At 36.4% G+C, this 13,778-nt stretch overlaps 2 protein-coding genes across 9 annotated transcripts in view; one reads left to right on the top strand and one right to left on the bottom strand.

The window, feature by feature from the left end:
- Window positions 1–13,778, top strand: part of POLQ (DNA polymerase theta) — a 125,860-nt gene that overhangs the window by 3,286 nt on the left and 108,796 nt on the right. For 7 of the 8 annotated variants that reach the window (XR_006720407.2, XR_006720408.2, XM_045507232.2 and 4 more), the window contains exons 1-2: window positions 4–142; window positions 1,735–1,769. The gene's annotated coding sequence lies outside the window, so the exon portion shown is untranslated. Of the gene's footprint in view, window positions 1–3; window positions 143–1,734; window positions 1,770–13,778 lie in introns of those variants that run through there. The other variant, XM_074364326.1, reaches the window with a different exon arrangement.
- Window positions 3,689–13,639, bottom strand: ARGFX (arginine-fifty homeobox). The gene is given in 5 exon segments (XM_074370739.1): window positions 3,689–5,222; window positions 5,225–5,633; window positions 6,405–6,553; window positions 10,521–10,609; window positions 11,701–13,639. Coding segments are annotated over 5 exon segments (984 nt in total). The 5' UTR covers window positions 11,865–13,639; the 3' UTR covers window positions 3,689–5,049.

Genomic DNA, 13,778 nt, shown 5'->3' with positions numbered 1-13,778 from the left:
GGTGGATGGTGGAGCGCTCAGGACAGGCTGCTGCTCTAATTATAACCATGCTTTTCACCTAAACCCATCACTGGCTGAGGAAGCAACTTGTGCAAGTGACATGTGGTCCTGTTTCTGTTTCTCCTATTTCTTGTCATGACAAGTAAGTGGCTGTCCTTTCCAGGCCCTCTTCTTTCCCTGGTGGTTGGGAAAGGGAGAGTTTGTAATTCAGAAATCAGGCGTAAATTAAGTCCAGTGTGAGTGACTTAGAGGCTTAGCTATGACTTAGTCCAACTCTCTCTTTTTACAGATGAGGAAACAGAGATTTAGAGAAAGTAGTGTTTGTCCAAGGTCACACGGCATGCCAGAGGAAGAGCTAGAGAAAAGGCTGTGATTCTAACTCCCAGGCTGGTGCTCTTCTTGATCTCATTCTCTTCAAAGAAACGCATTCAGCTATTTACTGAGGAAAGAAAATATGTAATCCTGGTTAGCTAATCTCTATATATGTGGCTTTGACCAAGTTACTTAACCACTTTCTAGCTCAATTTTCCCAGTTGTGAAATGAGAATGATAATACTTGGTGTGACTTTGTGTTAATAAGTTAGCCCATTATTATATGTCTAGCACATACTAAGTGCTCCAAAATGCTGGTGTGGACTAGAAAATATATGCTAAATTCTGCTGTAATTAACAGATACTGAATTCCCCTTTCCTCTGGATTCTTCCCTGCATATATATTCACGTGAAGGTAAAATTTATCTGGGGTAAGCAATGAGCAGCTGAAAATTGTAAAAATTTTGTATACTGATCTTGTATCCTAAAACTTTGCTGAACTTGTTTACTAATTCTAATAGTTTTCTTGTGCATTCCTTAGGATTTTCTATATACAAGATCATGCCCTCTGTGAATAGAAATATATTTATTTATTCCTTTTGAATTTGGATGCCTTTTATTTCATTTTCTTGCCTTATTGCATTGTGTAGATATTCCAGCACTATGTTGAATGAAAGTGGTAAGAGCGGTCATCCCTAAACTTGGTCCCTGTTTCTAACCTTAGGGGAATAGTATTCAGTCTTTCACCCTTAAGTGCGATATTACCTGTGGACTTTTTGTAGATGACCTTTATCAAGTTGAAGGATTTGATAGTTTATCCTAGTTTGTTGAGTGTCTTTTCTTTTTGTTGAAGTATAGTTGATTTACAATATTGTGTTAGTGTCAGGTATACAGTGTTGTGAATCAGTATTTTTGCAGATTATACTTCATCATAGATTGTTATAAGATAGTGGGTATAATTCCCTGTGCTATACAGTATATCCTTGTTACTTATCTATTATATGTATAGTAGTTTGTATCTGTTAATCCCATACCCCTAATTTATCCCTCCCCACCTTCCTCTCCCCTTTGGTAAACACAAGTTTGTTCTCTATATCTGTCAATCTATTTCTGTTTTGCATATATATTCATTTGTATTATTTTTTAGATTCCACATATAGGTGATATCATATAGTATTTGTCTTACCCTGTCTGACTCACTTCACTAAGAGTAATATTCTCTAGGTCCATTGCTGCAAATGACAGTAATTCATTTTTTATGTCTGAGTAATATTCTGTTGCATATATATACCAAATAGTCTTAACCCAATCAACTGTAGATAAGCACTTGGGTTGCTTCCATGTCTTGGCTATTGTAAACAGTGCTGCTGTGTACACTGGGGTGCATGTATCTTTTTGAACTAGTGTTTTTGTTTTTTTCAGATGTATACCCAGGAGTGGGATTACTGGAAGATATGGTAAGTCTATTTTTAGTTCTTTGAGGAAACTCCATACTGTTTTTCACAGTGGCTGCACCAATTTACATTCCCACCAACAGTGTACTAGAGTTCTCTTTTCTCCACATCCTTACCAACATTGGTTATTTGTAGACTTTATTTTATATATAGAAGTATAGTCAGTTTACAATGTTGTGTCAGTTTCTGGTGTACAGCATACTGCTTCAGTCATACACGAACATACATATATTCGTTTTCATGTTCTTTTTCACAATAAGTTACTACAAGATATTGAATATAGTTCTCTGTGCTATACAGTATAAACTTGTTGTTTATCTATTTTATATATATTAGTTGGTATCTGCAAATCTCAAACTCCTAATTTATCCCTTCCCCCTGCTGTATTATTGTATGTTCACCAATTATAACAGATGTACCAATCTGGTCTAGGGTTGTTAGTGGGGAAGGCAGAATGTATGTGGGAGCAGGGGCTAAATGGAAAATCTCTGTACCTTCTGCTCAGTTTTCCTGTGAACTTAAAACTTCTCTAAAAAAAAAAAGACTATTAAAAGATCAAGTGATTAAAACAACAACAACAACAACAACAACAACAACAGAAAACATCACAACCTAAGGGTCAATGTCTAGGTCCACAGTCCTACCCTGAAAGATCCCTCTGTGATGACACGAATGTGGTGGGTAACAGGACATGCTAACCCATTACTGCTACTATCTCTGTTAGTTTCCCCCAGTGAATGTTGATCCAATTATTGTTATTATATGAAGTGTGCTACCAGATTGTTCACATTATAATTTCTTCCATGTTTGATTAATTATTTGGAAATGTTCTTTTTACTTTTCTAAATAGAGAGGTTGGAGTTTCTTCTAATTGCCTTATGATCAAAGAATGCTGTTTGTATGTTATTGATTTATTTGAGTTTGTTAAGATTTTCTTTGTGGTCTAGTATGTAGTCATTATAGGCTTGAGAAGAATGTGTATTCTCTACCAGTTGAATGCAGAAGCCTACACACTTTCATTAAATCAAGCTTATTAACTGAATAGTTTAAATCTCTATCCATACTAAATTTGTATCCATTTGACCTATCAGTTATTAAATATTATATTCAAATCATCCACTATGATTATGTAGTTGTTTTTTGTTTTTGTTTTCAGGAGGTAGGTAATTAGGTTTATTTATTTAGTTAGCTGTTTTAATGGAGGTACTGGGGACTGAATCCAGGGCCTTGTGCATTCTAAGCATGTACTCTAACCATTCAGCTACACCCTCACCCCCTGTATTTGTTAAGTTTCCCTAAGAATTTTGTTAATTTTCTCTTTATATATTTTGAGAATATGTTGTTAAATATATACAAATTCAGAATTATTGTATCTTTTAAGTTTCCTTTTATCCTTGTCTAATGTAGTTTTATTTCCTATAAATTGTTTTACCTTAAAGTTTAATTTGACAGATATTAATATAACTATGCCAGCTTCCTGCCTGCTTAATAAAAGGTTGGTTTGAGATCCTATTCTTTAAAAATAGGCTTTTGCAGCTATAAATTTCCTTATAAGCCCTGATTTTGCATCATCCCATAAGTTTTGTTTTATTCTGTTTTTGTTTCCATTCATCTTGGAATGTTTCCTAATTTTCCTTCTGATTTCTTCTTCACTTATTGGTTATTTAAGGAATGTGTTTTTAATATCCATACATTTGTGAGTTTCATGAATTTTCTTTTGCTATTGATCTCTAATTTCATTCCATTGTGTTTGGAGAACATATTTTATATGATTTTAACTCTTTTAAGTTGATTATTTTATGGCTTCAGATGCCTTTTATTCAAAACATTTCCTATGTTTTTTAAAAAAAATTATTTATATATTTATTTTATAATATATTTTTTAATTGAAGTATAGGTGATGTATATTATATGCTACAGGTATATAATACAGTGATTCACAAATTTTTAAAGGTTATACTCCATTTATAGTTACTATAAAATATTGGCTATATTCCCCATGTTGTGCAGTACATCCTTGCAGCTTATTTTGTTTTATTTTTAACATTTTTTTTATTGAGTTACAGTCAGTTTACAATGTTGTGTCAATTTACAGTGTAGACCACAATTTTTCAGTTATACATGAATATACACATTCTTTTTCACTGTGAGCTACCACAAGATCTTGTATATATTTCCCTGTGCTATACAGTATAATCTTGTTTATCTATTCTGCATATGCCTGTCAGTATCTACAAATTTCGAACTCCCAGTCTGTCCCTTCCCACCCCTTGTAGCTTATTTTATACCTGATAGTTTGTACCTCTTAATCCTCCACCTTCATGTTGCCCCTTCTCTCTCCCCACTGGTAACCACTAGTTCTGTCTCTACATCTGTGAGTCTGTTTCTTTTCTGTTATATTCAATAGTTTGTTGTAATTTTTAGATTTCACATGCGATATCTTACAATATTTGTCTTTTCTCTGTCTGACTTATTTCGCTTCGAATAATGCCCTCCAAGTCCATCCATGCTGTACACCAGAAACTAATACAGCATTTTAAATCAACTGTACTTCAATTAAAAAGCAAACAAACAACCTAACTTTATTCAAGTTTTAAAGTTTTCTGTACAGGTCTTAATTTTCTTAGTTAATTCGTAGATACTTTATACTTTTCATTGAGAGGTACTTATTTTATTACGTGTTTATGATTGGTTTTGAGAAATGCTATTAATTTTGTAGGTTATTTACGTAGCTGGAAAATGTGCTTATCTGTAATTCTAAAAGTTTCACTGTTGATTTTGTTGGTTTTCCTTGACGATCATCTCTTTCAAAAAATCTGTTTTTCCTCTTCCTCTGCCAGTTCTTACATTTCTTACTACATATGCACTTATACTATATTAAAACTAATAGTGATGGTGATTTCCCCCTAAATTCTGACCGAAAATACCCTTTAGAAAATCCTAGACCTAAAGATTTAAAATAAAATATGAGTTTATAACCTGCTTCCATTAAAAGTGGATGAACCTGAAAGGCTGCTGGCCTTCTTTTAAAAAGTCAAAGATAGTTTTGAGAAGAGGGAATTTTGTTGCCTCGTCGGCTGTCTAAGGGACTAGAAAGACCTTTTCCAGGGGGAGTTGTGGGGCTGGTTATGTACTACTGAGCTATACTTGGAGAAAACTAGTTTTTACAACATTTCCATGGAAATCAAAGTTACACTGAACCAGATGTTTGGTTTAAGAAGCAGACAAAAGGAAAAGGTATGTACAAGATGCAAGATCCTTTTTCTATGCTATCTGCCATTTATTAGTACTTTGATAAGAGAAATCCAAAGTCCACCACACTACTAGAGGGGTTCTGGAATTCTAGGCTCTCTCTTAAGATGAAGGCTGCAAAGCTCCAGTTTGTTGTACTAAACCGGGTTTGCCCAGGAGGTAAACCTACAGCTGGACCTGCAAAGATGCTAAGGGAGGAACTCTATTCTAACTGGGCCTTGTTGGTGAGAGATACTGATAGAGAGAGTGGAAAGAATAGCTGGCTATCTCATCTTCATCAGGAAAACTGTACATTTCCATGATTTGGGCTATGTCATAGGCATCAGAGTACAAAGCAGGAACTGAGGCCACCAGCCTCTCCAACTGAGGATCTTGGATTTGGACATCACTTGTAGGACTCTCAGTGAGAACAGAGTCCCCCACCCAATTGAAAGGGCCTAAGGGCTGAGGTGAGAAGGAGCTACAGAAATCTGAAACTGTTGGGGGGAAAAAACGAGGACTTGTTGATGCTGTTGACACGTTCTTGGCTGGAAGGATCTGGTTTGGTGGCTTCAGTGATTTCTGTTGCTGCTGCTGCTGCTTCCTCATTTTGAACCGCCGATTCCTGAACCAAATCTGGGAGTGGGGGAAGAGAGGAGTTTATAGTCTGTTACTGAAGAAGGAGTTTGAGGCTTCTCCTGGGTGAAAAAAGCCAAACTGTAACCTTCATGCCCTCTCTCCAAGTCACCATGATACTGAGTTCTGAGAGAGCAGAAGTAGGTATGAATGGAGTCAATAGGAACAGTGAGGGATCAGGACTGGGCCCCAGAGAGAAGAGAAGGAAATAAAGGGGGTACATTTCAGAGGTTATACTGGGGGTTCAGAGAAAGTGTCCTGAACTCCAGAAGAGAAGCAAGTTCAGAAATCTAGACAGAGGTAAGGAATTTGAACTGAGGGATTTTCGATGCTTATTTTAGAAGGCCTGTACAGTGAGGACTAGTCTAACAAAAACTGGGGGCCTTAGCAGACTCAGAAGCTGGGGGAAGTTATTTGTCTGTTGGTAATGTCGTGAATAAACAGATTGTAGGGTTTTGCTTGAGAAGACCCTAAGTGAGGCGTCTGTCTGGATGAGATCCCTTCCTCTAATTTGAGCTCTGCAGGACAAGACCTCCGGAGTTCTAATTCCAATTACGCTACATATTATCTCTGTGACCCAGTTGCTTTGCTCCCAAAATTGGATGACAGTGAAGGCAACATATACAATGTGCCCAGCTCAGCACTAGCACACAGTAGGTACTCAGTAAAAGAAGTGTTACTACTGCTGTGTTATGGAGGGGATTTCCAGGCTGAACAGTAGAATGTGATTTGGGTGAGGGTACAAAGTACACCTCAGAGGATCAGACAGACCTTTACTGTTGAGTCTGGTAGGTTGAGTTTTAAAGCAAGTTTTCTCTGGAGATTTTTATCTGGAAACATGTTGCAGCTAAACAGTGCCTCCAATTCTTTGTGCTGTGTTTGGGTAAATGAGGTGCGTTCTTGATGCTTCTTCCATTTCTCTGTAGAGCAGAAATGGAGAGGCGGTGGTTACATTAACACGGTCCACTTCCGGCTCAAATCCCCCTAGAAAACCACAGCTGTGATTTCCCATGACTTCCCCCACCCAGGCTTGGAATCAGGAGATAAAGATCTTAACTCCAGGAGGCTGAGACCTATGTAACAGTGCTCTGTCCTCTGTTTTCTGAGATTAGTTTTTCCCTACTAGGAAATTCTACCTCTTCAATTTTCTATGTACCCAGTCTATTTGCTTTGGAAACTGGTTTCCTTGTGTTTCAGTTTTCCCTGCACTGAAAACAGAAAAAACTTTTTCCCTCTTACTCGGTCTGTCTACCCTGCCTAACCTCAGGACAGTGGATGGGGCTTCCCTTATTGTCTTTTCCACACTGTTTCTTTTAGAAACTGGGAAGAAACCTCATGCCCCTGCACCTGAGTATAACACACTCTTCAAAATGGGTTTCCTCTTTTCATTTATTCATTCAGGAACCCAGTCTATCTTGTCTGGCAAGTGAGTTTTTTTCTTTTCCAGGCTTTCTGAAGCTCTATTTACTCCTCTGGGAAAAGATACATATGAAATGAGACATGACTAAATATGTGGAGACAATTGAAAAAATTATAAAATATTTTTAAAAAATGACAATAGAGAGAAGAAGGAAATTTCCTAAGAAAATATGATCACCAATATTTGCTTAAAAAGGACTGTAGGCACTGAGCAGACTAATAACCACACAAAAACATAGGTAAGTTACAGAACTCAAGGCAATGCTGTGCTAATTCTCCTGTTATACACCCATTTCACTAGATGGAAGAAGAGTCTTTACTTGGGCCTCACTTCTTGTATTTGAAGTCCCTAACACCAATCCTAACACCAGACAAGAATAAACACTATAAACAAAACTGTAAGACTAATGCCACTTATGTACATGGATGGAAATAACTTTAACAAAATATATTTAATATAATCACATATTTAAATGTACATATTCCTAAATTTATACTATCTAATTTATTTTTGAAGTTCACATATATGTATTTGAAACCAAATATATAAGATATTCATTTATAAATACTGATTTTTTCTACTCACATTTCACCAAACTATTCAAACTGTTTGCATTGACTTTAAACAGCCATAGCTTCATCGACATTCTGATCCTATTCTTTAAATTAAACAGTGTAGTTTTATCAGGTACATAATCTTTACTTTGAAATAAGTTTTTGTGATACAGCACTTTTGGAAAGTGTTTATGAAATGCTATCGCTGGGAATTTTGTTCTAAGTTACAAGGAGAACCCCCCAAACACCAACAGGTGTACATTGGAAATTTCGGCAAACCATCCTCAGAAAAGCATCTGTGAAAAGATGCTTCAGACATACAGAAGTTGAATAATCCATCACCAGTAAACCTACACTATAGAAATGTTAAAGGTCACCCTTCAGGAAAATGTCACGTATCTGAAAGGATTTGCACCTTCTATCTCAAAAATAAGAAGACCAACATTCCAATTAAAAAGCTTTTAATCCTAATTAAAAGATTTGAATAAGCATTTCACCAAAAAAGATATATAAATGGCATGTGAAGGAATGTGCAGAAACTGGAATTCTCAAACAGTGATTGGAAATTGTTGGTGAGACTGTAAAATGATAAAGCCACTTTGAAAAACTGTCCGGCGGTTTCTTCCTATGAATCTATCTGCCCAAGAGAATAAGAACATTTATCTATGCAAAGATTTATATGCAACTATTAGTAGCAGCATTGCTTGTAATTGCCAAAATTTGGTAACAATCCAAATCTCCTTATTGAAAGGATATACAAATGTTGTATATTCATACAATGGAAAACCATTCAGCAATAAAAGGAACAGATTACCGATACATTTTACAACATGGATGCACCTCAAAAACATTATATTAAATGAGATACGTATTTACTGAGATTGAATGATAGACTCATGAAGGTAAGTATATTATTCTGTTCTTGTTTCTATTTGAAATTTTCTGTATAATAAAATGTTAAAATAAGTTTAAAACAATCTTCAGCAATTATTTTTTCCAAAAGAAGAGGGGTTCACCCTGAGATGGAACTGCTTTGGGCAGGAACTATGTTTGCTAAGGTGAGTGGCTGGAAGAATTGGAGTGGAGATTCAGTAATCTCTGACTTGTTTGTGTGTAACAGTAGAAATTTTGCTTATAAACTGTACTTTTCTAGGAATGTGATCATGAATGGGTTGCTTAAACTCTTCACTTCAGTTTCATTAAGCATAAAAAGGGAATGCTATGAGTATCTATTTTATAATAGGGTTTGTAATGTATTACATGAATGTATTAATGTAAGTTATAAATACACACAAAACACTAGAATAATGCATGGCATGTTATATGCACCAAATAAGTATTTTATTATTAACCTCCTCAGCATATCAAGTGTAAGTTAGGAAAACATTGCCACTTAAAATAGTTTAATAGCTTTATAGACAATAAATTTTAAAAACCACATTACTAGTTCTTGGGGGAAAGGTGTGGCTTTATAGACAATAAATTTAAAAAACCACATTATTAGTGCTTGGGAGAAAGGTGTGGCTCAGGTGGTGGACCGTGTGTTCGGCACCCAGGAGGTCGAGGGTTAGATCCCCAGTGCCTCCTCCAAGCAGAGGTCAATGAAGAATCCTAAAAAAAAAAAAAAAATTACTAGTTCTTATTTTCCTATGTAATGTGTATAGGAAATATATTTCCTTTAAAAAAATTATAGTTTATGTATAAAATATAAAGAGTAGACTACAAAAATTGTAACTATTTTAGTGACTGCCTCAGAGAATAAAAGAGGTGCCATAGAACTGGTAGGAATGATCATTAAATAAATACTTTCATTAATTTCTATTATTTTATTTTTTAATAAATGAGACTAAGCTATATATTTCTTGTGTGATTTACTTAGAGCATGAAGTTGGAAGGAGCAACTGGAAAAAAATGTGTTCATATGTTAACAGGGTTTTTTTTCTTTTTGGTGGTGAGATTATGGATACTTGTTATATTATTTATTGTTCTCTTCTGTATTTTAAGGAATAAAATGTTAAGACAATCAACTACATTAACGTTAACAGTTGGAATACATCTTCATGATCATATCAAAAGATGACAAAAAAATTTGTAAATTCTATACTCATTTCTGATAAAACTTTGAACAAGGTATGAATAGAAGGCATTTCCTTAACCAAAAGAGTTCAGCATAAAAAGAATAAATATTTAATGAAGAAACATTAATAGCACTGCAACTAAAGTAAATAAAAGGCAAAAATACACTCTAACATAGGTATTGTGCAGCATTGTCCTGGTGCACCAGGCAAAATAAGTAAGAAATAAGTAGTATAATGGAGAAGCAAAAGTGTCATTTGCAACAACAATAAAATTCTCTCTGAAGAATCCACTATAAACATGTAATATTTTATAAAACATATTGGAAGAATATAAGATTAAGATGCAACCATTAGTTGCTATAAAATGTAATGTCAACATAATTCAGTGGTAGAGTGCATGCTTATCATGCACAAAGTTTTGGGTTCAATCCCCAGGACCTTCATTAAAAAAAAAGGGATCCTATATACGATAACATCAAAATATATAGAATGCCTAACAAGGCATCTAAATGAAATATGTAGGAACTATATGAAATAAACTATAAAATTGTACTAAAGGGCTTAAATGATCTGAATATATAGAAGTATATTATGTTCTTGAAATAAACATCTGAACATTAGAAATGTCCATTTCCCATTTTTTATAATGAAGGTACTAGGAATTGAACCCAAATTTTGTGCATGCTAAGCATGCACTCTACCACTGAGCTATAGCCACCCTCCACTTCAATTTAATCTTAATCGACATCTCAGCAGAAATTTTTACTGAGCTTGAAAAGCTGAGTCCAAAACTGGGAAGAGAGGCCAAACTTTGACCAGAGTCAGATTTGTAAACCAGTCACAGTGGCTGCAGCGGCTGGACAGTCTTGGTGGCAGGAGTAGCCGAATGACCCAAAGGGAGCATGAGGCACTGGGCAATGCTGGCTGCAGGGACCAGGTGACAGTGTGAGAGGTACTAGCTTATACAAGTTTGCACCATATGTAAGTATAAGCTAGTGGTTCTTGGTTCACGAGGCGTTGGAAAATCAGCTCTGACTGTACAGTTTATTCAAGGAATTTTTGTTGAAAATGTGATTCTATGATAGAATAGTCTTACAGAGAGCAAGTTGAAGTAGATGCACAAGAGTATACACCTGAAATATTGGATACTACAATATTTCAGTGATAAGGGGGCGACAAAACTTTGCTTTATTTTATTCCATCATATCACAGTCCACATTCAATGATTTACAAGATCTGGGAAAACAGAGAACAGTTAAGGACACTGATGATGTTCTAGAGATTCTGGTTGGTGATAAGTGTGACTTGGAACATGACAGAGTGGTAGGAAAGGAACAAGGTCAAAATGCAGCAAGAAACAGTGGAACAATTGTGCATTCTTAGAATCCTCTGCAAAATAGAAAATAAATATTAATGAATCTCTTGTGACCCAGAGTGGCAAATTAACAGAAAAACTCCACCCTCTGGGAAGACCCGCAAAAAGCCAAATAGCTCTGAGCCAAGTCTGAAGAACTATTGCCAAAGAGGGGATCATGAGAACCTCTGATTTATAGCCAGTTGGTCAGAAGCACAGGTGACAATCTGGATTTGTGATTGGCATCGAAAGTGCAAGGAGTCTTGTGGACTGAGCCCTTAACCTGTGGGACCTGATGCTTTTTCTGGGGAGCGTGAGAATTGAGTTGAATTGTAGGATACTCAGCTGGTGTCACGAGAATTGCTCTGTATGGGGAAAATGTCCACATATTGGAATTGGTGTCAGGATTGTATCCTGCTCTGGGAAGGGAGCTTTCTGTATTTCTATCTCTCTATGCTTCAGTCCTTCTCTCCTAGAAAAACATTCTTACTTGTTCTGTATCTTGTGTTCTTAGCTTATGTATCATAATTTGGTCAAGCAGGAGCCAAAGGCACTTGACCTTGATATGAAATTGATAGCTTCCCCTTTTATGATGGGAATATTTTTAAAATAGACTTTTGAAAAAAAAAGCTGTTTCAGAACAAATTCAAAATATAATTACAGGGCCCCGTGTAAAGAGGGCAAGAGTGGAGGAGAGTTATACTCACTGGGACCAGCCAGTAACTGTGAATCATCCTGGGAGTTCATGCTGGAATCATCCACATAGATAAAAGGATCTGGCTGGGGGTTCTCTTGGGCCATTTTGTTCATCAGGGGTGCTGACATCTGGCAAAGAAAGCCTTTATGAGAAAGAAGACACTGATGAAGTCATTCATTTAACTGGAAAGCAGTGTTTTCAAGGGGCTTGTGTTTGCTGTAACGGTCTCAGACAAATGAGGTTAATCCCCCACGTCTCTACCACAGCTGGAAAATGATTTACATTTTATACCATAGAAAAATAGTCCAGAAGTATTAGTCAAAAATGAAACTTTGGAAATATTAAGAGAAAATGTGTGTCAATATCTTTGTGACTCGGAGTAGGGGATATTTTCTTTAGTGAGATTGTTGAAACATAGTCTATAAACAGAAAGATGAATCAATTAGACAATTAGACCAGATCAAATGACTTTAGATTTCTCATCGGAAACCAAGGAAGACAGATAGTGGAACAAAATCTTTCAAGTGCTTAAAGGAGAGAACTGCCAACTCAGAATTCTATATTCAGGAAAATATCCTTCAAGAGTAGAAGGTGAGGGAGTGAGATAATCATAGAATAACATGCAGTTATAAAAAATAAAATAGAGAAGGGGAGAGGGCTCAATTGGTAAAGCACATGCTTAGCATGCGCAAAGTCCTGGGTTCAATCCCCAGTACGTTCTCTAAAAATACAGAAATAAACCTAATTACACCCCCCCCACCATCAATCACTCACTCACTCACTCAAAAATATTTTTAAAAATCTGTAAAAAAAAAAAAAAAGAATGCAGAAATGATGACATTCTCAGATTAAGGGAAACTGTGAGATCTGTGGCCATTAGTTCTATTCTACAGAAATGTTACCAGAAACTTCTTTAGGCTAAAGGGAAATGATATGAAGGAAAACTGGAACTTCAGGAATGAAGGAAGAGCCACAGAAATGGTAAATATCTGGTTAAATCTAATAATAATAATATTTGGAGATGTTTTTCGACATCTAAGTGCTTCATACACGGGATTCGTTTAATTCTCAGCAAACGCATGGGGAAAAGTACAGTCGTTAGCATCCTCTTATAAATGAAGGGAAGTAAGATATTAACATTTGGGCAGCTAGAGTAGCATAAGTGGGAATGAATTAGGTCTTACTAACTCCTGCCCACTTTCCCAGAAAGGGTATTTGATAGCCTACATCTTAAACTGGCATATTGAACAAGAAGCATGCTTCAGCTGAGCTTGGGTATCATCCCCAGATAGCACAGGACGGAATTGCCAGTGGGGGCACCACACTAACTCAGCAAGTATCCATCGCCTGCCTTCTATAGGCTGTGCTTATCTAGGTCTGGTGGTTCTGCAGTAAACAAGCCACATGAAAACTGCTGCTATGATGGAGCTTCTGATGCTGAGTAGTCTAATGAGGACTTGCAAAGGCCAGGCTAGCACAGACTGGTAAAGTATGGGAGTCCTGCAAAGCAGACATCAACCTTCAGTAGCAAAGGGTCTCACATTCACTCCCTGACTTTCATGAGACAGTCAGATCTTCTGATCTTCCTTCTGCCCTCAGTTTACAACCTTCTGTCACCTCCCTCCAACTGGGATGGAGCTGAGCGATAGAGCTGAGCGATTTGCATCCTTTAATCTTGCACCTTTGGTCTTTTAAGTTCTTTTTGACCCCACATTCTGGTCCCCTATTTTCTCTCCCTTCCCTCCCCCTGCTTACCTGTTATAAATCCCCTTGGATTGCCTATTTTCAAGACTTCTTGATGTGTTTCTCTGGAGATGCAATTCCTTTAGTGTGTCTTCATGGTGAAACACGGTGTATTTAAATGTAATTTTTGATACCATCAGACCCTTGCACCACCCAGACACACCCCTAACGTCCCACCCTTGATTCATTCATTCAATCATTCATTTATTCAACGAAAGTATGCCTAGAGACTAATACCACTGTTGCTGGAAATAAACTTTTTATTCTTTTTATGCTTAAACTTCCTAACTTTGACCAAC

Source organism: Camelus bactrianus, chromosome 1 (genome assembly GCF_048773025.1).
Source record: "Camelus bactrianus isolate YW-2024 breed Bactrian camel chromosome 1, ASM4877302v1, whole genome shotgun sequence".
Classification (NCBI taxonomy): Eukaryota; Metazoa; Chordata; class Mammalia; order Artiodactyla; family Camelidae; genus Camelus; species Camelus bactrianus.
This window is presented reverse-complemented; position numbering and strand designations above follow the sequence as displayed.